Below are 24,200 nucleotides of genomic sequence, written 5' to 3'. Positions count from 1 at the left end.
CAAATTGAACCTTCATATCCCTAATCCATGATGGAGATGGATTCTTCCTTCGGGTTAGGTTGGGGCATGAACTTTATTCTCCATCCTCATCCCAAACTTAATATCCCAATTATTCCTCATTCTGCCATAGCAGTTTCCATCCCTAACCCAATCAGGTTGGGGAGCCCTGGTATCCATTGGGGATAGGAAAATTTGCCATTTCCAAAAAAATGCTGATATGTAGAACTTTATGGCATGTTAATGAATTGTGACTAAGGCTGCATTTGGAATCAGTATAAAACGTCATCAGTGTAAAAATACACTGGTAACGTTTTACACTGAACCAAAAAATGACTTGCTTTTGTTTGAAAATAGTGATGGGTGGAAGAGTGTAAAGTTTTATATCGACAAAATTGATGTAGTTTTTACATCGATTATTGATGTAAAACTTTAGAGTTGATGAGGTTTTACATCGATTATCGACGTAAAACTACACTTCATCCAAACGTATGCAAAACTGAGCCGAAGTGTAATTTTATGTCGATAATAATTACACCCTCTTTCCAAACGCATACAAAATCGAACCGATGTAAAATTTACATCGGTTCTTGATTTACATCACATCCAAATGCAGCCTAAATAACCCGTTGTATTGGTATGTGTTCCCCCATTATGACTCAAGTCCCATGAAGTTAGAGGCAAAGAGGTTGAAGTTTCTCACTTGTCCCATGAAAGACAGTAATTTCCACATATTAGTATGATCCTTTTTCCTTCTTGATGGACATCTCCCATACTTATAGGTTGTTATTCATAGGAAGATGTTCTTAGATCGGTCCAAGGAGTGCTCTATGAGTAGCAAATCCCAATTCATTAATGAAAGTTTTGCTTTATGGCACAAAAAAAAGGAGAGCTAAAATCGGTTAAAAGTGCCTTGTGGGATTGGAAAAGAATACTGCATTAAACTATGAAAAAAGGGTTATATTAGTAGTGCAATGGAGAAAAAATTATTAAGTGATAAGTGGTAAAAATCTAGCCCAATAGAAAACAAATGATAGCATATAATAAGAATCTAGATATTAAAAAGGTATTATTGACCATTCATTAGATTCACTATGTTTGGTTTGAAGGAAAGGTAGGGAAACCCATACAAAGGTTTGTAAAGTTTTCCCTACATTTCCCTTCCTTTCCCTATTTTTTCCTTCAAACCAAAAACAGACTAATGAAATAGACTTTAAGAGAAATCATAGAAGAAATAAGGGCAACCCCAATGCTAAGGCCTGATATTGAGGACAAAACAGTATGGGATCTAGATGTAAAAAGAAAGTTCTTAGTAAAAACTGCTTATGAAGCATTGAATAAACATCCAATAGAAGAGGATGGATAAAAAAATCATGAAAGTGAATCGGGAGAAGTTGCATTTCCCCTAAGATAATTTTTTATATGGTTTATGACAAGAAATGGCCTTCAAAGGAAGAAGTTTTTAGTAGGGGTGAGCAAAAAAACTGAAAAATCGAATTGACCAAAACTAAACTAAAAATTGGTTAACCGAACTAGTTGGTTTGGTGTTTTTAAAAAATTGAAGGTATCGGTTCAGTTTCAGTTAACCAATGTAGAAAACCGATGGTTGACTGAACCGACCGGTATACATATATTTTTATATTATATATATTATATTATAAATTAATAAATATGCATTATATATAAATATATATTTATAATATATGATATATTATTTATTATTTAAAATATAATATTATATATATTTATAATTCTTTATTATATATTTAGATATATTTTTATAACATATATTATAAAAATTTAAAAGCCAACAAATCAAACCAATGGTTAACCGAATCAGTCAATAGATTAACCAATTGGCTTCGGTTTGTTTTTGGTTACTGGTTTTCCAAAAACTGATAGTATTGGTTCGGTTACAAAAAAAAAGACCCACGGTTTGGTTAACCGAACTGTGAACACCCCTATCATTGGGTAATTCGTCTATCTAACAAATGCTTGCTGACAGATTTCAGACAAGTCTGAATTTGCTCTTCACACAACATATCTCACATCGACCTCACAACATGTTCTGATCACACATCAGCAACATCTTCCATACTTATATCTAATATATATATATATAGTAAATGAATGACTTCATGTCAAAGCCTCCCCCAGTCAGACACGTGACATTATAATCTTGCAGGAAGAAGAATTTCAATTGCATGTAAAGTTCAAGTTTAGTTATGTCCAATTTGTTATATATGGGTAAACCAGGTTCCTTAATTTTAGGAAAGAAAAAGCTCAATAGTATTTATCGTTCCAATTTCAAAACATTTCTTCCAACCAAATGGACACCTGTCAACCCAATTTCAAGAACATGATAGTGGGTATGCACATTATAAATAAGCGACCCACTTTAATCAGAAGTTGTTTTAACAACTCTAACTGAAGTGGTTTATCGACATACTCTCTACATAGAACCCAAACTGAGGTTTCTCCATCATTGTCTTCAAGAAATGTAATGAAAAATGAGAACCCAAACTGAAGTTTTTCCAACACTGTAACTTGGTTTCCAACATCAGATTGAGTTTCTCTATACATATTTATAGCATTGAATGGAAATAATCTTGGAATCATGCGATGAAGAGCAAGCTTGTGGATCAGATGATGATGACTTATTGATGAAATGAGCAAAAAACAAATGTTGATCAACGTATTCCTGGTAGCATTGCTTGGGGCATTAGTAATCAAGTCCGTGAACCAACAGAAGGACATTCAATCCCTTGAAGCCGAGGACTCCCTCCTCAGGACCAACAAAACCATGACACTCTCTCCAAACTCAAAGCCATCTACAGCGAATCGCCAATACAGCCAGGTGTAGTAGGAGACACTGTAAAAGAAGACCCAAAATCCATGCCAAAATTTGTAATTTGCGAGTTTGATCAAGTTCTATGTTCTCATTTGTAATCTTTTTAATATAGCGCCAGCACAGCCGAGACGCTCTCTAAAACTAAAATCTTTGAGAACCATTTGGAGGAATTGTCGCTTCTCATTTTAATATAGCATGCTATCAAGAAAGACATTCCAATAAAAAAGCCTTTAGTAATTGCAGGTTAGGATTCAAGTTTGTCATAGACTCATTAGCACTATACATTTGATTAACTGTTTGGAAGTTTTGGGTTACATCACATAATTTCAAGTGTGTTTCACCTTACAGATTGAGTCGTGTCTATTTTTATTTATCAAAATGGGGTTCTTTATATTTTGTTCACTTTTTTATACAAAAAAAATGGAATTAATCCTTAATAAATGTTGACTACTGTAATGAATTTAAGTAAAATTTCAATCTACTTTTAGCTTTGAAAAAAAATGAGTTTAAGTAAATTTTCAATCTACTTTTAAGTAAATTTTAAATTTTCAAAATAGACACGCGTCTTATTCTGATTAGTTGCCTTTCAATAACAGAGCCCACTAACAAAGCCCAAAGCCAACTACCATGTAGACACATCACCATCTCTGTGTTTTTTCTCTTACAACTTTCACAGACGTGTGCTATTGTAATTCTTGTGAGAAGTGGGAAGTTCCAACTCGCAATCTCTTCCTAAAAAAAGCACAATATAAAACCATTTGCAATTTTCTTGCACATTCAATCTAACCGAACTAAAAATCTTTCTGCAAATTCAATCTAACCCAACTAAAAACTTTTTGCGCATTCACCCGTGTCTGACAAACCCTCAAGGTGTTTGCTTTGTGAACCTGCAACTTCAGAGAAGTATGGAACTCAGAGAACTCTCAAGGTGTCTAGCAAACTCTCTAGCCGTCTGCTTTCTTAAATTGTAACTTCAAAAGTCTGCAATTCAAAGAATTTTGTAACAAGTATACTACTCAGAAAAGTCTTAACTTCAGCATTGGTGTTGCATTGAAGGTCTCCGGCTCAACTAACTTTCAATCGGTTAGTTTATTATCATGCTATATTTTTTATTATTATTTTAATAGTTATTTAATGTTTAATTGGGTATCATTATTTGTTCAATAGTTTTGAGTTATTTCAATTTATTTCAATCTGTCTTTTAATGATCGCCGACCACCGGCGATCGTTTATGGCTAGCGGCAGTGGCGTGATGTTAATAGAATGGAGTTTATTTATGATCGGCCAGCAGTTTAAAGAAACGGTTGTGGCCAGTCAACAGTATCTTTATGGCCAGTTTGTAGTTAGTTGTCTTTCAATTTTTCTTTTTCCATTTATTTTATCTGTTATCGTGTAATATTTTTTACATGTTATTTTGTTGAAATGGGTGGTTATTTTTGGCCTGTCGAAGGCCTCTCTGTTTTCGTCGCTCTAACGAGCGAACAAAAATGCCTTCGGGTCAAGAAAGTGAAGGCATCTGGTGTTTCAGGTCGATTCTTATCTTGCTCCATATTCGCTCTGTTTAATATATTGCTTTGGGCCGGTTCATGTGTTCATTAGTCAAATCGGTTTAATGCATTTAAAGAAAAACCGGTTTTATTAAATAAGTATTTAATTAATGATTTTATTATTATAATTAAAATTTATAATGTATTTAAAGATTAATTAAAATATAATATTTACTTAATGATTATTATTATTAATTAATTATTATTTCTGTCTATTTATTAATTATTATTTTGAAATCATTACTTTTAGTTAATAAGTAGTCGTCTTCTCAGACGACGTCTCACTCTAAACTAAATCAACGGTGGGCTACACATAGTTCATATGACCATCCCGGCCACCGGCGGCCACTCATATGTGATCGCCGGTGATCGGCGATCTCATCTAACTCTAAAAAGCAAACGCCGGTCGCCTGTAGTAAATAGTAACCTGATCATTTTCTTCTCAGGCCAACCTGTCTTCTCAAGCGCCGTTTTGCAATAACAATAAACTAGTGAAAGGGGCCTTACTTCGCAGGGGCTGGAATGGAACTATCAACTCGTCAACCCGTTGGTTCGGTCTTTGGCAAAAAATCGTTGAATCAGTCAATGACCCATTGATCTAAGCAATCAAACCACTGACCCGTTGACATGTTCAATGGTTTTTGGTTGTTTTTTATTTTTTTAATCGGCCATCTAGGCAATCGGTTCTGCTTTATCCTAATCTTGGTCCGTAGCAAAAAATCGTTGAATCGGTCAATGACCCATTGACTTGGGCGATCAAACCGTTGACCCGTTCAATGGTATTTGGTCATTTTTTTTTTATTTTTTAATTTTATTATCAAAATGGGCCATCTGTTCGAACTGAATAGTCGAACCATTGACCCAAAAATCGGTGGCCAGAACAGTTCCGTTTTCAGGTTGTATAAGTCATACGCTCGAATGAAATAACATGTATGGTAATGCTTAATGGACCTCACACACTCAATTTTTTTCATATAATTTTTGTTGTCAGAATGGGTCATCCGTTTTTTTTTTAATTGGAAATTGTCCAAGAAACCAGTTCCGTTTTACCACAGTCTTGGTCCCTGGCCAAAAACCATTGAATCGGTCAACGACCCATTGACCTGAGTGGTCGAACCGTCAACTCATCAACCCATTCAATGGTTTTTAGCTGTTTTCTTTTTATTTTTTTAATTTTCGTTGTTAGAACGAGTTGTCCGTTCGAACCGGATGGTCGAATCATCGACCCAAAAACCGGTGGCCAGAACGGTTCCATTTTTGGGTCGTATGAGTCACACGCTCGAATGACATAACATGTATGATATTGCTCAATGAACCTCACACACTCAATTTTTTGCTTGTAATTTTTGTTGTTAGAATGGACTTTTTGTTCGAACTGGACGATCGAACCGCTGACCTGAAAACCAGTGGCCAAAACGGTTCTGTAAATTTTTGCTTATAATTTTTTGTTGTCAGAACGGGCCGTCCGTTCGAACCGAACGGCCGAACCATCGATCCAAAAACTGGTGGCCAAAATGGTTCCTTTTTCGGGTCGTATGAGTCACACGCTCAAATGACATAACACGTATGATACTACTTAATAGACCTCACAAACTCAATTTTTTGCCTATAATTTTTGTTAGAACGGGTTGTCCGTTCGAACTAGATGATCGAACTGTCGACCCAAAAACCGGTGGCCAAAATGGTTCCATAATTTTTTGCTTGTAATTTTTGTTGTCAGAACAGGCCATCCGTTCGAACCGAACGGTCGAACAGTCGATTGTCAAAATGTTATTAATAACATTTATCAATAATAGTAAGTAATTATACTATTTAATTAAATAATCATTAATGATAGTTTTAATAATATTATTTAGTTATTTTTAATATAACAATAATTATTAAATTTATGAATAGGATTTATTAACAATATTCATTAAATTAATAATTACCAAAATTAAATTAAATTAACAGTATTTATTAGTAATAGTCAATAATTATAATATTTTATTAAATAATCAATAACAATACTTTTAATAACATTTTTAATTATTTTGAATATAACAATGATTACTATATTGATTAATAGTATTTATAATTTTAATTTAAAGTAAAATTTAAGTAAATATCTATTTATTAAAAATATTTATAATAATAGTAATTATGAATTATAATCACTAATTATATATATATATATATATTAAATTACTATAATAATCAGTAATTATTAAAATTGGGTTACTAAATTTATTAACAATATTTTTAATTATTTTGAATATAACAATAATTACTATATTTATTAACTGTATTTATTAATAACGGTATTTATAATTTTAATTTAAAGTAAAATTTAAGTAAATATCTGGTTATTAACAATATTTATAATAAAAGTAATTATTAATTATAATCACTAATTATATATTTATTAAATTACTGTAATAATTAGTAATTATTAAAATTTGGTTACTAAATTTATTAATAGTAATTTTTAATAACAATATTTATTATTTTAATTCAAAGTAACATTTTTTTTTATAGAAACCAAGAAGGGCTACACAAGACGGGGGGTAGCACGTCCCCATAAATCAAACTTACAATACAAGCTAGATTCAAGGAAGATCACTAAGATTGAGACTTACTGTACCTTGTAGGGACGAAAAGGCTTGATTGACGAGCCAGTTTGCCGCTTGATTAGCTTCCCGATAGACATGATTGTAGACCAAGTCTTCGTTTGCTCGATTCTTCAAATCGAAACACTCTTCAATGATGTTCTGAAGGTTCCAGGGGGGATCGATGAGTCATTTCAAACAAAAAATCATGATCAAGGAGTCTCCTTCAATGACGATGGAATGGTTTGGGAAATTCATTGCCAAGTTGTGGGCCTCCCACGCGGCCCAAGCTTCCGCCAAGTTGATTGTCGTAGAACTTAAGTGGTAAGCCTTGTAATCTACCACCTCACCCATGAAGTTCCTAACTATGGCTGCGATTGAGCACAACCCATTGTTTAGCCGGGACGCATCGAAGTTAATTTTGATAGTACCAATTTTTAGAGTTTGCCACACAACATATTTGCACGACTTATGGGATCTACCCCATTAGTCTTCAAATTGGTTTCATAGTATTCTGGAAAGGCTGATATAGCTCTTTCAATCACCACTTTTCTCTTACATTGTTTCCTCCATTTGAATTTTTCTTACCAATTTTAAGCCACCAATCTTCCAATGAAATATTAAATCCTAAAGGACCCTCCAAAATGGGATTTATTGCATCCAAAATTTGTTTAATAACTGTACAATTTTTAAAAATATGATTCACATCCTCGTTATCTCCACAGAAACTACATTTTCCATCCACACTTAAACCTCTATTTTGCAAAAGTAATTTTATTGGGAGTCTTTTATTAAGTAGAAGATAGAGAAAAGTTTTCAATTTTGGTGGACAATTAACCTTCCAAACAGTCGAATTCTACTTTGGGTTCAACTCTTCATGAATAGATAAGTTACATTTTAATTTATAAGTAGACTTGATTGAGAATTTTTCATCACAGATAAGTCTCCACACTAATTTATCTTCTTTTTTATTTGAGAGGATAAAGATAGATTTTATTTTCCCCAAATAGGAACCAAGCTACAAATTCTATTTTCAATCCATACACTCTTATTCTCACTGAGAAAGAGATTATCATTTTCAATCCAATAAAAAAGAATAATTTAGTCGAAAGAGGTATTGCCAACCCATGTATCTTTCGGACGCTACTACCAAAAAAATATTCATTTTGGACACGGTTTTAGAGATTATCATTTCAGCCGGTTGCAGGTTTATTCCTCCAACTCAACACCGGTGATGTGTCGAAATGTCACCGGACTGAGAGAAAATCCATTGGCTTGTGAATCGTGACATAACGAACGCGAGTTTTTTTTTGTTTTTATTTGAATAAATAACGAATACGAGTCGGCGATGGAAATAAGAACCTTTTTTAATAATTTTCAAAGTTGGCGTGCCCGTGTTTCGTTGAGTCCGGATATGCTCCTCACAATGCGCGCCTCACACACAAGAATACCATGCAAACGATATTCTCTACAGCCGTTCGAACTCGGAACTCGAAAGGTTCTCCCTACTTTCCAACATTTCTTAGTTGGTGTCTTGGTGATGTCTTCGGGTTTCGCCTTCGGCCTTGTAACTTGTACCTTAAACCCCTAAAAACTGTTGTTACCCGAAAACCCTAATCTTTATTCGAATTGTACTCGTGTTTCGTTTTGAGTTTCATCTCTCTCTCTCTCTCTTTTTTTTCATTGTATTATTTGATCTCTGATGTATGTGATTTGATTTCTATCCGTCTAATCGTCTCTAGGAATTGATCATTTCGAAGTTCCCTTCTTCTAAGTTTTTCCACCAAATTAACAGAAACTTCCATGGCTTCTAAGATTGGTTTGCGATTTGGATCCCGCCTACGCAGCGCCTTTTCTCGGATTCCTGTCCACCGCCGGGCTCCTTTCGTTGCCGTTCTGGAATCTCCATCGTTCATTGACTCACCTCTCCCCTATCTTCCTGCAGTTCCCGTCGAGTTTCCGTTCTATAGTGCTGGATTCCGGTACCTGTCGACCCTCCGTCGCCAACCTGTTCGAACTCGAACCGTAGACATCGGCGCTAAAGCTCGGCAGCTCCAGAACCGCCGGCTCTGGACATACGCCCTGACTTTTAGCTGTATTGCTGGATTCATTATTATCGTCTTGAACAACTTCCAGGACCAATTGGTTTTCTATGTCACCCCCACAGACGCCCTCGAGAAATTCTCGGTGAATCCTTCGAAGAACAAGTTCAGGTTGGGTGGATTGGTTCTTGAAGGGAGCGTGGTTCAGCCCGCTTCGTCGCCTGATATGGAATTTGTGATTACGGATTTGATCACCGATATTTTGGTCCGGTACCAAGGCTCGCTTCCTGATTTGTTCAGAGAAGGGCACTCAGTGGTTGTTGAGGGCTTCATTCGCCCATTCACGGACGAGAATCGGGAGCAGTTGGCCTCGGCGGGGAAGGCTGTTTCAGCCAAAGCCAGGAGTGGGGAGTGTTACTTCGCGGCCACTGAGGTACTTGCTAAGCACGACGAAAAATACATGCCGAAGGAGGTTGCAGCAGCGATAGAGAAAAACAAAGCAAAAATTGAGGCCGAGTCGGAGAAAGTACGAGCAAGGGAGAGTTGAACCTGGGCTACAGTATGGTTCCCTGTCTTCTTCAAGATGTAGTACCTATTTTATACTGTCGCAGACTAACAATTCAGTAGACAATTGATTTGTTACAGTAGACTTAGACAGGCGTATACATGTTTGGTGGTAAAGGAGAGGCTTTTATCTCTTCGAGGATTTTATTTTCATTCATTTTTTTTTTATTTTTTGTTGTTGTAATGCGGCATCCATTATTTTTGTTCTCCTCATTGTTTTGGCCCCAAGAAGATGTGAGACCATATTCTAATGAATAAGAGGATGTTTTTAGCTGCAGTGTTTTGCAATTGAGAACCTTGCAACCTTGCCTTTTGACTTGATAGAATCATGGAAGTTCATTGTAAATTTATTTTGTTTTTAAAGAGACGTGTTGCCTGAAACTGAAAGGCTTATCTTTATTTAAGTTGGTCGTAATGATGTTTTCAATGTAGTCTTCATTTGCTTGCAAATATAATTAAGGAAAAAGAATGATTTCCTTGGAAAATGATATTCAATAGGAAGAGAAATCATATTCCTAATTTCCTGGTGTTTTTCTTTCGATTGGTACTGGTTTTCCTGGTATTTTGCTTAATTTGTAGAACAAAAAATGAATTAGATGAGGTTACCAATAAAAAGAAAAGGAATAGTTGAGGAATGCATGAGTAGGGGCCATTACTTGGTGAAATGGTAAAACCTCAGGCTGCCAAATATGAGAATACAGGTTCAAGTATGAGAGTGACCACTTTGCACATACACACACACACACACAAAAAAAAGAAAAGAAAAGAAAAGAAAACCTTGAATTATTTTACCACCCAGACAACATTTTTCTTTGGATTTCCCATTTGTCTTTTAGAGCAGTCTTCTGCTTAGACCAAGTTACTTGTTTTAACTGCTGCAGCCAATGGTTGCCTATGTACATGAACACACCATCTCAGTTGATTTTCCCTCATCTTGTCACTAATTAGCTCTACTCCCAGGTTCTCACTTGTGTACTTAGTTCTGACTCTCCTTTCTAGTTTTTCCACTCATCCATCTGAACTTATTTATCTCAGTCACTCTTATTTATGAGAGAGGTAAGCATGCTGTCCCACTATTGTTAAATGGTTTTATCACAGGGAAAAGTAAAGTTATGTTTTACTTGCCATTTGCTAAAATTTCCAATTTGTAAATACATCAAACCAACCTCATTTGTAAATATCAAGGCTTCAAAGCAATGAGAACAATGATTGCAGTAATTATTGAAATTGGATTTTGATCACGTTCAATATGAAATAATGTTTTCTTTACTATGACCTTATCTACTTTGAAGGAAAGCATAAACGCTTAGCTAGAATTTGATTACATTTATAAAAAAAAGAGAATTCGGTTACATACTTTTCCTGTACCAGTGAATTTAACCTAGACTTCTTAGACTATGTAGGATTCTACTTGGTCTAGCCTAGAAAACCATTTCTACTCTACCTGAAGCATTAACCAAAGTTTTTATGCAGATGACTAAGGGTAAATTATTGTATACTTATTGTAGATCCTGAACTCACAGGGGCCTAGGTATTCAAGATAGGGTTCCTGTCAAATGGGAGAAAGTATGCAAGCCAAAATCTAATGGGGGCCTAGGTATCTTTAGAGATCCTCCTACGTTCTGTCTGACCCCTATTGGTTATTAAATTTTGGCAGTTTTAAACTAACAAAGATTTCATGGCCTGATTCCAGCTTGATCAATCCCTTTATATCTGCTTCAATTAGATGCTATTTTTATGGGTTTTGCATGGCAAATTTTAAATATCCAGTGATTAAAAAGCTTGGGAAAAAATTAGCTCTGCAGAAAGAGAACTATCTTTCTAAAGGAGCCAAGTTGACCTAGATTTGAGTGCCAATCCTCTGTATGGGCCATCTAAGTTTTGTATCCAGATTTAGCTTCCAGTTTTGTCTATTTGGCATCCAAGAATTCCATATCAGTCTTGTCCTCATCTTCCAATGATGTCCATCAATAAGGTGCAGAACTGGCCCACATGCTAGTTTTTTTTTTTTGATCAATTGGCCCACATGCTAGTTGAAGTTCATTTGTGGAAAAGATGCATATAAAAGGGCAGAGCTCCTTGGAGCTGATACAGTCATGCATTTGATAGCATATGCAACTAGTTGCTTGCAATGTCACGTATGGATATGAGAAATAAGAAATGGTTCAGGCAGTGAAAGCCACCAATGGATACAAGCGGTGATGAAGATAGGAATTAATGGTGGTTCCAAAGGAACAAAATGACTAAATAGATGAAAATCTAAGCTCTGTTTTCACCAAATATCTTGCAATTCAAAGTACAAATTCTGAAATTTTTGCCAGGATTTGTTTACATGTTTTTTAAACTTAGAAAATGAAATTTTAGAGAAGCAGTTGTCTCAGAAAAGAGAAAGAAAAGCTTCTTTTCTTATATTATATTTCAAAGGGATTGATTTCAAATAACTTTAGGTTAAGAACTGCAATTCTCATTACATTTTTGCCCTGCCATTGAACCACTATCACAAGTTGCCATCATTTGAACCATCTCCTATTGGAAGTTGAAAAAGACCATGACCCAGCCTATTCGAGTTCCTTAATTCCCTCTTGTGAGTTACTGTTAATTCAATAGTGTCTTATGAGGTGCTGCAAACCAAACATGGACATGATTTCCACTGCTAATTAAGTTAACTAGTTCCTCAGTTCTACTTATGTGCTTAGTTTGCCATAAATATGCTTTTTCTTTGACTTTGGATGAATGCAAGTTTTGGATTTGAGAAGTTTGATACAGTCAAAGGTAGAGAGGTTAGGGCAGAAACTGGGTTTTCAAGATCACCATCTCCAGTATTATTGGTGCCATGTTCTGGTCATTCCTTGGTTAGTGTGTTATAAGGTTTTGAATTTGTTGTTTATTCTCTCTTGCATGTGAGTTTCTACAAGGAACTATTAAATCAGTTGTACGTAATACTCAGCATTCAGTGTGATGCCAAATCTTCTTGGTTAGTAACAGGCCCTCTTTTAGTGGGTAGTTCCCATCCGTACTGTTCCATTTATTGGATAACAGTTCAGTCTGCTGAGCCAATCTGCTGACTTGGCTCCTTTCTAAAAGGCCTCTTACCTGCCTTCACATGGACCTTCAATATCTTAAATCTACTTTGGCTGGTTGTCAATCTTAAGTCTCTACCACATATATATTTTAATAAAATAATCGATTCTGTATATTGATTCTTGTTGGCCTGTTATATTACTTAGAACAAACATAAGAGAAATTTTGCATTGTCTAGTATTATAATCAGTGGCATTATGCTGTTTAGGATTTAGAAATGCAATTGTATAGTACTTTTTTTTTTTGGTTTGGAATTGTAAAATATTTCTATCACCTATTAGCTAGGACCTAATGTACCATGCATGTTTCTGGTTTTTGCAAAGAGAAGGTATGACAACCATGACAGGCTTTTAGGTAGAAGACACTCACAACAACAAATTACAGCTATTGCTGCGGTTCTTTTAACAGGGGTCGTCATAACTATCGCAATATAGGATTTTTTTAGTAGCAATTATTGAGAAACATTGTTATTCAACCATGAATATAATTTTTTAAGCAATGGTTGCATTACTGGCACTAATATAATCCCACTATAACATGATATAACGCCGCTATATCGTGTTAATCAAATATTAAAAATATAAATTATAAAAATTTAGGCATGCTCTTATCCTTTTTCTCCTGCACCTCATTCTTGTTTTTTCCCCATTCAATCCCTTTTCCTTTTGGCTTTTTCTTCTATTTCCTCTTTCTTCCACACTCAAATGCTTTTCAACGTCTTTCCTCTTTCTCATAGTTACTTTAAGTGGAAGAATTGGGATGCTGGAGGGAGAGAAGCAGACAAGCGACTCCAAATCTCTTCAGTTTGTAGATCCGGTGGTGATAACTGTAGATTCAACCTTGAAAGTTTCATTTACATTTAGGGACAATGAAACTGCTCTGTTTCTTGGTTCTCTTAATGATCCGACTTCCCTAGTTTTCTTCTGTATCGGAGTTGCTTATGGAATGGCAAAAAGTGGTGCTGGCCTGGCCACCATTGGTGTTATGAGGCCAGAGCAGGCTATGAAGTTGATTATTCTCATCATTATGGCTAGGGTTCTGGGTTTTTATAGAATGTTTTTTACTAAAAACCATTACTAGAATAAATCCTAGGACCAAGTCATATTATCTTTTTTGATGGTTATCCACAACTTTCATCTGGCCTTGCTGGGCTTTCTGCTGGAACGGCAAACACTATCTTTGGTGATTCTGGTGGTAGGTAATGCTTTTGATTTCTTGATTTTATTTTGATTGGAAAGTGGTCTCTTTCCCTGTTTTGTCATTGCCTTAGAGCTTATTCTTTGAGTTGGTTTGGTTTGTTGTGCTCTGTCCAAATTTTCTAACTCATAATCAGAATACTTTATTTTGTTTAGAGTTTTAATCTGGATGATCTGTTTTAATCTGCATGAAATTTGTACCTATTGGAAATGTTTATGCAAGTCTCAAGGTAATTATGGAAAAATGTGTTTAAAATGTTTGGATTTTAATCCTCAAGCAATAGCTTGTATGAGCTTTCCACCATGCTCCTAATAGTTGGCAATACTTTCCCATTTCTTCCTTTTTTGTGTGTATGCATATTTTCATAGGGCTCTAAGCCTCTGAGGTAGCTCCTAATGCTCGGCTTCCTTTCTAATGACTATGTTCCACTTAATTGGTTATTTACAATGTAGTGAATGTACAGGAAATTCTAACCATGAAATTCACATTGCCCGATGTAAGACTATGTTCCACTTAATCTAGGTAGTTCTTGTGGGTTTCTTTGTCAAGACCCTTTTTTTAAAGGATGGAAGAAGCTGCACTTCAAAGTCTACAAACATTTTTTGGGGAGAAAAAATAGTGATTACATGATAGTCTTACCCTGAACCTGATTGATGGTGGGAAGTCTTATCCATCCTGAACAATGTTTTCAACCTGCCGTTGACCCGGCCAGTCGAACCGTTTGAACCATAACCCAGCCGGGATTTTGGGTCCTGTTCAGTCAAGACCTTTCAAACGGTAAAAAACTGTTGACTTGATCAAGAACTGTTCGACCTGGCCGGTTCGACCATTGACCCGTTCGACCCGGTGGCAGGGTCGCGGATTGCACACTCAATGCATGCAAAACTTTCGGAGGCCATAGCTTTGCACTCCGATGTCCGATTGGGGTGATTTGTTTTTTATTTTGGGAAACTTTTTGAGATCTACGCATCCCAAGGAGGCAAGAAGCCGATTTTCGTGATAAAACCCCTTTTTTGGCCTCAAATTACAATTTTAATATTTTTATAAATAAAAAAATTAAAAACTGAATTAAAAAACATAAATTAAATATAAAATAATGAATATAACATATCTAAAACATCTTTATACATTATTTATTGCTAAAATATATATTTATACACACACATATACACACACGTGTGTAATATACACACACACACACACTTAATACATATATGCACTGGGTCACTGACGTGGCACGGTCTGAACCGTTTGACCTGGCCGGTCGAACCAGTGACCCGTGATCCAGAGGCAAAAATGATCCGGCCTCCGGGTTGGTTTTTAAAACATTGATCCTGGACCAAGTTGTACCACATTAAGTTGTGTTATGGGCATTAATTTGGAGGGTAGGGTTGTTGACTCTATTGTAGAGTGCTTAGATTGCCCCATCTCCTCTTGGCCTATGTCCTACTTTGGTCTCCTTCTTGGTGCAAACCCTAAAGAGAGTCAGTTTTGAACTCCGGTTTTGGAGAAGTTTGAAAAATGTTGGCCTTTTGGAAGAAGAATTGCATCTCCCTGGATGGTAGAGTTACCTTGATTAGGGCCACTTTAGCAAAGTTACCAGTTTATTTTCTCTGTCTTTAGAATCCCCGTTAGGGAAGCTAAGAGATTAGAGAGAGTGATGAGGAATTTTCTTTGGGAACTTGGGAGGAGAAGAGGGATCACTTAGTAAGATGGGATTTGGTTTGTAGGAACATAGAGCAGGGTGGTTTGGGCCTAGGAAATATAATGTGCAAGAATGTGGCTTTGTTGGGAAAATGGCTTTGCAGGTGGCCCCGAGAGAGTGTCCTTGTGGCATGAGATTATAGGTAGTATACATGGATGCTTAGACAATGGTTGGGATGTTGGCTCATCTCATCGGGCTACTTAGGCTTCACCATGGAAATCCATTTCAAGGATCCTTCCCTAATTCCTTCGTTATATCAGGTATGATGTTTGTTCTGGGAATCTAGTAAGGTTTTGGGAAGACATTTGGGTGGGTGGTTTAGCCCTTAAGGATTTGTTTCCTTCTCTCTATTCAGTTTCCCTGCAGAAATATGAGCTTGTTGCTAATTATCAAAAAAAAAGGGCTTGTTACCAAGTGTCTTTCCTCCCCTATCACCCTTGATTCTTTGAATTGGAATTTTGGGTTTAAAAAATGTCTAAGGGAGGAAGAATTGGCTTGTGTGACAGACCTCCTGCTTCTCTTGCCTGGGTAATGTTTGTCTGAACCCTCTTAAGTCAGATGAAAGGATTTGGTTCCCTTCGCCTAAAGGTTCCTTTTCAGTTGCTTCTTTTTTCAAAATCCTTTGCTCACCCTCTGTTTCTTTACCCTTCCCTGTAAAGGAAGTTTTGATCAAGTCCATTGCCCCAAAGGTGAGGATTGTTACCACCTATTTTTATCTTGCCCCGTTAGTACAACTATCTGGTTTTGGATTTTTGCCCTCTTTAGTTGCAGGTGGTATCTAGCAGAAGTTTCTCCGTTGTTTGAACTCTCAGCCCTTGGTCGGAAATCAAAAAGAGGAAGATTAATATGGAGGTGCATTAGGGCAGCTTCTTTATGGACTATTTGGGAGGAAAGGAAGACTAGAATCTTCCACAATAAGGAGAGAAGCCTTTCAGAGATGAAGGACTGCATCTTGATAAGGGCAATACACAGGTTGAGAGCAACAAACTTGTCCGAGTCTTTTTCCTTTGATGATTTCTGGAGAAACTGGTCAACAATGGCTAGCAGTTCATCCTCAAAGCAGATTTATGGTGCAGTTTGGGTCCTGCCTCCTGAGGATTTTGTTAAACTGAACTTTGATAGGAGCAGCCAAGGTAACTCGGGCCCCTCTGGCATAGGAGGAGTCTTGAGAGATAAGGACAGCAATGCTTTAGCTTTATTCTCAGGCCCAGTGGGTTTAGGAGACTCTACAGAAGCAGAGCTACTAGCTGCTGTACAGGGGATTCAGCTAGCCAGTCAACTTGGTGTAGAAAGATTGGTAATTGAAGATGATTCCAAGGCTGTTGTGGGATGGTTGCTGGATCTGGATTCGACTGTTTGGGGTTTAAGAGATCTTCTTAAGAAAGTGATTTGGTTAACAAGGAATATGACAGTGAAGGTCCAATGGGTAAGAAGATAGGCAAATGAGATGGCTGACTCTCTTGCAAAACAAGGGGTTAACAGGGATTCTCTGTTTTGGGCAGCTCTGTAATTGAGTATAATCTTGCTAACCAAACAGGGGTTACTTATAATTTTCATGTAGTTTCTGATATTTTCTCTTAAGAGTGAGGCTGCATGTTGCACTTCTCTCTGGGTTACTTGTAACAGATCTATCCTTTGATTAATGAATCAATTATTCAATTATAAAGAAAAAAAACTATTACATGGCACATCTAGGAAAATGGCCTTGGTGATTTCCCATGGAACCATACATCTTGTGGGGCTTCCTATGGTTTGAACAGCACGTCAGAAAACAGATAGATCAGCAATCTTTTGCTATGCAAGTCACTCTTACATCTTTGGGAGGGTATTATTCATAACAGATATTTTTTTCCTGGGAACATAAATCAGATATTCTGAGTGTATGTGAGTTCAGATAAATCAGGTCCTTGCTTTACCTAACTCACAAGAAAATTCTGAACCAAGGAGAGTGTATTTGAGTTCAGATGGAATTTTATAGGTTATGTTTTGGACTTCTGATGCTACAATGATTTTAATGGATCAATATGACAGGTTATGCTTTTACAGAAATGAATGGATGCACAAATTATCCTTCTCTTTTTTTCCACTGTTTGATGGCTATAACAGGTTATGTTTTTACAGATGGAATTCAACTCCACTGTTGAATTGGAGTTGACTCGAGCAAATTTTAACTGCACAAATCAAATTGAACTTGGTCACCTCCTTTTAACGTAATATTGATTAAAAAAAATTGAACCCTGATGGATGTAGCTTTGAAAACCAAGGTAATTATGGAGTGGAGGGTGTTTTTAGAAAAAGCAATGGTTAGCATTATTTTTGAGTTCCATTGGTCAAGGTGATCCAACAAGGGCTGAGCTGATGAGAGTTCAGCAGGATAGACTAGTCACATTACTAGATTATACTTATCAAAAAAAGAGATTGGTCAATACTGTGGCTGGCGCTTTAGCAAGACAAGGGGCTAATAGATCTAATTTGTATTGGGGACCCATGGAAGAATTTGTAGATAAACAAGTATAAATTGGGTGGGTAGTTTAAGTTAGCCCAAGCAAAGGATTGTATAACACATCTATACTTGTTTATTAATTACATATTGTATTGTAGTTTCTTTTCTTGTTACTTTCAATACTTGATGCTGTTTTATATGCCACTGACTTGGAAAATCTCTACTGTAGCATTATTCTATATGTAATAGTCATGATAGATTGTGATCAAGACCACCTGGAGCTATCTGAGAATCTGGGCAAGACAAAAGATGGAATAGAGAAAGTAGCCTTCTATCAGTCTTCGGTTGGCAAGTCATCTTTTTGTACATTCATTCCATGTTTCGTTGCCTACTTTGACAATGTTTATCCCATGAATAGAAGATACTTCTGACACTTCTAATACTTCCAGAAACTCTATTGGCACACAGTGATGCTGACACTTGTATGTTTCTATACTTCTATTAATACTCGTATACTTCCTTTTTGTTATCTGGTGGGTTTGGAAAGAAACTAATTTTTATATTCTTGAGAACAAAATTGTTAAGGTTGATTCTATTATAGATAGGGTATTTAGGAGGCTATACTTTTGTTTTTGATTTTGGCAGAGTTCAGGGGTTTTGGTTCCTTAGCTTGAATCAGAAGAAATTATTAATGATCCTTTATTCTATTTAGCTATATTTGTATTAATTCAAGGTGGCTAGGGTAACATATTGCACAAACCAGTTATACGAGAGACCAGGTCTTCATAAGATCTAGCATTGTTTTAAAAAATGTGATTGCTTCTTTCTTCCTTCCCACACACCCCATATAGTACAATAGAGGTCTTGCTGCCTACTTATTATCTGGAACCTGTTTCAGGCTTTCAAATGCATTAGGGGCATTTATTTATCCTATTTATGGCTAAGGAGAGCTGCCACAAGCTTTTTTCCATTGTTCTGCTGTTAACAGTGCTCTCTACGTAAGTCCCGGTCACTATAAATTATCTCCTTTAGAGGACAACGTTTTGTGTTGATAGTTTTTTTTTTCTTCCTTTTCTTTCATGGATATTATTTTTTTTCCTTTTCTGATTGGAAGCTTTCATGGCTATTATGTTATATGCATTTCTCTAAAACACTATCACTGTTCTTGTTTACTTTTGTAGTTATGATGAACCCATCAATTGCTGCTGCTTTCACCATGCTGTTTTTGAAAATTTAGTTGCAGTTGTACCAATATGAAATTAAACTTAATATGCATTTCTCTAAAACTTTCATAGCTAACCAGCGCCTTGCTGTTATACAGTTTTTTTGCTTGTCTATAAAAATAAATAAGTTACATGTATTGCAGCTGTTTACAGATTCCATGAAATTTGTAAACCTCTGGAATCTAAATTTGTGTTTACTTTACCTGAATCTGTAGCTCTTTACCTCTTTATGCAACTCTTTATTACTTTATTTGAAGAGGGTTTGAAGAGGACCTCACCAAGTAATTAACTAGGGCATCTGCTCATCATTCAACTCATGTGGAGATGAGTGGAAGGGTGCTGATGCGCAACTGGCCAAAAGTTCATTATTCCATACCCCAACCAAGGAAAAAGACAAACTATAATACTGGAATCACTATCATTAACAATGGATTAATTGTTCAATAGAAGAATACATAGAAAAGATAAATGCTTCAGTACATGTAGGGCTGTCGATTGGACTAGATTTTGGCCAATCCAACATAAAGTCCATTCACAAATGGACTGGACCCAATGCAATCCAAATCCAATACAAACCAAATCCAATCCGATCCATTTAAATGTAAATGGCCAGGTTGGATCCTATGCAGTCCAAACTGAATGAAATATAAAAAACCCATAAAATATAAAAATTACAGAAATATATTAAAAATTTCACAAAAAATATATTAAAATGAAGAAATTCTTAAATTTTTATCTATAAAAAAATGTTGCCTTAAATTTGTTCTTTCTACATATCATTAACCTTGTAACTGTAGCTTGTTTTAATACAAATAGTTATATTAAGGATCAGAACAAAGATTTTCATAATTACAGATGAGATCCCTCACTTGTCAAATAGTACTGTCAAGAAAGCCGAATCATATTTACAATTACAACTTTAGAACTTTAGAAGTTGAGTTGTTCAGGCTGGACCATATTGATCAGACTATCAAGCTTGATCTCAGCAAGAATCTTTTTTTTTTTTTTTTTCATGTCATAATGGTTGCTGAAGTTAAATGGTTGTAATCATCCAAAATATATTATCCTGTCTAACTCACTAATCTCAGGGTTCCTCCTGCAACAATTTATACTGGCAGACCAGTACCTCTCAAGAATTGTAGGTCATACAGAACTTGTAATATTAAATAAGAAAAAAGAGAGTTGTTTGCCATGGTGGAAGCTGAATAATGGATTCAAAGCTGAATGGGCTCTGATCTATGGAAAAATTACAGGAAAAAAATGTAAGTGTAAATCTGTGTACACAGGTACACATATTTACACAGATTTGCACAGGAAAAAAAAACACATTTGTCTCCATTTAGTGGTTAATTGATCATAAATTGAAGGGTTCCAAACAAGGGTTTGAGATAACAAACACCCTGGTTTTGTAACAAAAAACTAAAAGGAGTACAATAAAGAGATGTAGAATTAGAAGAGCACTATCTTTCAATCTTCTGTTTGGGCTACAAGCAAAAGATAACTGCTATATTTCTAACAAGCTACTGAACAATAGAACTCTTGTTTGGAAATTTATCCATTAGGACCTAACATTCAGTATTCTCAGACTTTTTTTTTGAAAGATCAGCATTCTCAGACTTGAACCTGTGGTTTCATCCTTTGCTGGCCAGAAATTTTACAGGACATTATTAAGAGAAAACTTGTTCTTACAGGAGGGTAGGAGTAAAGGATTAATCCTTGAGATAAGAGTCATCCTTTGCAAGCATGGTTTTAAAAGGTTTAGTCCTTGAGATAAGAGACATGCTATGCCTTGCAGTGAGGGCTTTGAAGCACAAAGAAGATGCCTCAAGGCTTAATCCTCAAAGTAGGCCTCCATTAGATAAGGTATGCCTCATTCCTCAATGCTTGAGGTTATGAAATGTTTAAACCTCAAAACTTAGTGACCGAGATGTTCTTTGACATAAAAAAAAATCTTTTTTCTTTTCACTTTAATGTTTTTTAAATTTTAACTTGCATAGACAGGGTGATTTTGGTAATTATAGAACAAATAATAGAAAAAATGTCAAATTCTTTGGGTCAGGTTTGGTGTCGGTGGCCTATACCTCCAAAAATTCGAGCTTTTTGTTGGGAGGTGGTTTTTCAAAAAATCAATACTCTAGATATGTTGCAAAGAAAAAAGGCCAGATTTGTGCCTGCCACCTCATGTTTATAGCCTTTGCTTGGGTTTTGGTGAGACAATCACACACTTCAAAAGTAGCTATTCTATGGTCGGTTTGGGAAGAAAGAAACAATAGAATCTTCAAAAGAGTGGAGAAATCCAAGGAGGAAATTGCAGAAAGAATAACCATTATGACTATTCAATGTTTGAAAACTTTGGATTTATTTAAAGACTTCTCAACTGAAGACATTTACAGGAATTGGGGAGTGGTGGCAACTACAACCTCCATAAAACCTATTGTGCAGGAGTTGTGGTCTCCACCAACACAACAAAGAATGAAACTGAACTTTGACGGGAGCTCTAGAGGTAACCCGGGCCCTTCAGGTTTAGGGGGAGTATTCAGAGATGAAAATGGCAGAACTGTGGCTATGTTTTCAGGGCCAATAGGAGTGGGGGACTCATTGAGAGTGGAGGTGATGGCCTTGCTTCAAGGTGTAAGATATGCCAAACAATTGGGGGGGTTACATGAAGTTGAGATAGAGGGAGACTCTAAACTGTTAATTGATTGGTTGCAATCAGGTAAGTTGGGAGCCTGGATTTATAGGCAGGCCATAAGGGAAATCCTCAAACTAACAAGGGATATTGGTGCTTGCTTCAAGGTGTAAGATATGCCAAACAATTGGGAGGATTACACCAAGTTGAGATAGAGGGAGACTCTAAACTGTTAATTGATTGGTTGCAATCAGGTAAGTTGGGAGCCTGGATTTATAGGCAGGCCATAAGGGAAATCCTCAAAATAACAAGGGAGATTAGTGCTTGCTTCAAATGGAGAAGAAGATCAGCTAATGACTTGGCTGATATGTTGGCTAAACAAGGGACTGTGAGGGAGGGTATGTTCTGGGCAGTTTCGTAATAAAGATTACTGGGGACTCAATGTTCAGGGGTTGAAAGTTGTACTTAATATTGTATTAATGAAGTTACCGTTTCTAATCAAATTGAGTAATTTTTTCCTAACAATGTATGTCATTTTTTTTATTGTTTTCCATATGTTATCTACATGCAAATGATGATTTGCGCTATTTTCTTCCTTTTTCCTCTTAATTAATTTCTTTGATTTTATTGACAAATTTTCCCATTCTAAATGGATGATTCAGAAAATGATTCTACTAGTGACCACAAATATGATAGTGGAGAAAAATTTTACTTGGAACTTGGAACATTTAGGATTTGGTCATTTGAACAATTTGGAAAATTGGATTTTGGAACTCTATTGTGGAAGGTTCATGGTTGTTAGTTGACAAATTGTTACTTGTTGAATGCTAAAACGTATAGTTTATTGTTAAGACTTTGTTTTTTAAATGCTTTTACCTTTAATGTTTTAACTATTATGTTATTTTTGTCATTTATAAGGTTTGTTGGCTCTTTTGATTTTTGAAGCTTATGCTTCACTTCTTTGGGCTGTTATGCCTCAGCAACACCTTAGGCTGTGTTTGGTTTGAAGGAAAAAGTAGGGATAGGAAGGGAAATGTAGGAAAACCATTATAAACCTTGTATAGGTTTCCCTATGTTTTCCTTCCTTTTCCTTCAAACCAAACATAGCCCAAAGGTTTTTAGAATTCTAGTGGAAAGCTTGTGCTATTCAAGTGGAAAAGCAAAGATACAGAGCTATTATGTAGTTACTATCTAAATGATACATTTTAAACCACCCTGAACCTACTATTGATTTAACAAATCAGTTTCCCTTTGAAGACAATTGTGACCATCAAATTGAGGGACATATGCAACATTACATTGACCGTACAGGGTAAAACACAGCGGGGTGATTTTCTTAGGATGCCCATTCTTCAAAGGAAGCTTGTCCCCCCCCAAGATGCAAAATATGAGCCTTGGGTTTGGGCTGTAAGATGCTTGCATTGTCAAATTAACTGCAACATTCGAGCCTTGGGTTCATCACTCCCTGCCTTGCCTCATCATCACCAAAACCATCCTCATCAATCTGGTCAAGTATGTTCAGATCTGGATTTCCATCTTCTATGTAATTCAGCAACCTATCACACACATCCATTGTTAATGATAGTCATTCTAGTATTATAGCAGGTTGCTGTGAACTTGGAAACTCAACTGCTCTTGTTGATCGGATTTAATAATGGGCGCAATTCAAATTAAAACTCAACTGCTTACATGCGTGATTAACTACGCAACTTAATTACTGACTACAAAAGTAATAAATTGTCTTATAATGTGGTTGTTACTTGGCTCAATTCAGAGGACCCTCCCTGGAGATTCAGATTTTTGGTTAAGGAAGCCTATTTGTTGGGTAAAAGCCTGAACTGCTTGTTCAGGTGGATTGCCAGCCAGCCAATTCCCTAGATGATAGTTTAGCCAGGGCTATAGTAACTAGACAAGGTTACGATTAGGGGATGCCAGGTCAGGGGCTCTTGTAACTGGAATTCTTGTTAGTAGTTATGTATGTTCAGCTCTGTGTTGTTTCTTTGTATTGCACCTGTTGCCTTTTTTGGGCACTCCAGGTTTTCTTTCATGTTTTTTTTTTTTTTTCTTTTAATACAAATCCATTACTACAAGAAATAGTAATGGATATAAAGTGTCACTTTGGAAGTATGGATACACAAAATGACATTTGTGTAATTTTCAGTGACGTTCGGAAAACGTCTTTGTAGACATTTAGGCTGCATTTAGAATTCCTTATTTTAAGGACTGCAAAAAGGCGATAAGTCCTTAAAACAAGGAATGCCAAATGCAGCCTTAGTAACGCTCAAATAATGGTAATATATCCCGTATTTCTTGTAATTCTTGCCTCTTTATTG

General features: G+C 36.1%; 1 protein-coding gene and 1 long non-coding RNA gene across 2 annotated transcripts; both read left to right on the top strand.

Moving 5' to 3' along the window:
* Positions 1 to 3,634: 3,634 nt before the first annotated feature.
* Positions 3,635 to 22,370, top strand: LOC148801129 (uncharacterized). The gene is made up of 2 exons (XR_016083547.1): positions 3,635 to 3,931; positions 18,245 to 22,370. It is a non-coding gene; the product is annotated as an uncharacterized LOC148801129 (long non-coding RNA).
* On the top strand, positions 8,410 to 9,988 carry G1 (transmembrane protein G1P-related 1). The gene has a single exon (XM_010254182.3). The coding sequence runs from the start codon at positions 8,787 to 8,789 to the stop codon at positions 9,570 to 9,572; it is 786 nt and encodes a 261-aa protein (XP_010252484.1). The 5' UTR covers positions 8,410 to 8,786; the 3' UTR covers positions 9,573 to 9,988.
* Positions 22,371 to 24,200: the final 1,830 nt, after the last annotated feature.

This window comes from Nelumbo nucifera, chromosome 3 (assembly GCF_055504915.1).
Source record: "Nelumbo nucifera cultivar China Antique chromosome 3, China Antique-T2T, whole genome shotgun sequence".
NCBI classification, from domain to species: domain Eukaryota; kingdom Viridiplantae; phylum Streptophyta; class Magnoliopsida; order Proteales; family Nelumbonaceae; genus Nelumbo; species Nelumbo nucifera.
Note: the sequence above shows the minus strand (reverse complement) of the source record. Positions and strands in the feature narration are given on the sequence as shown.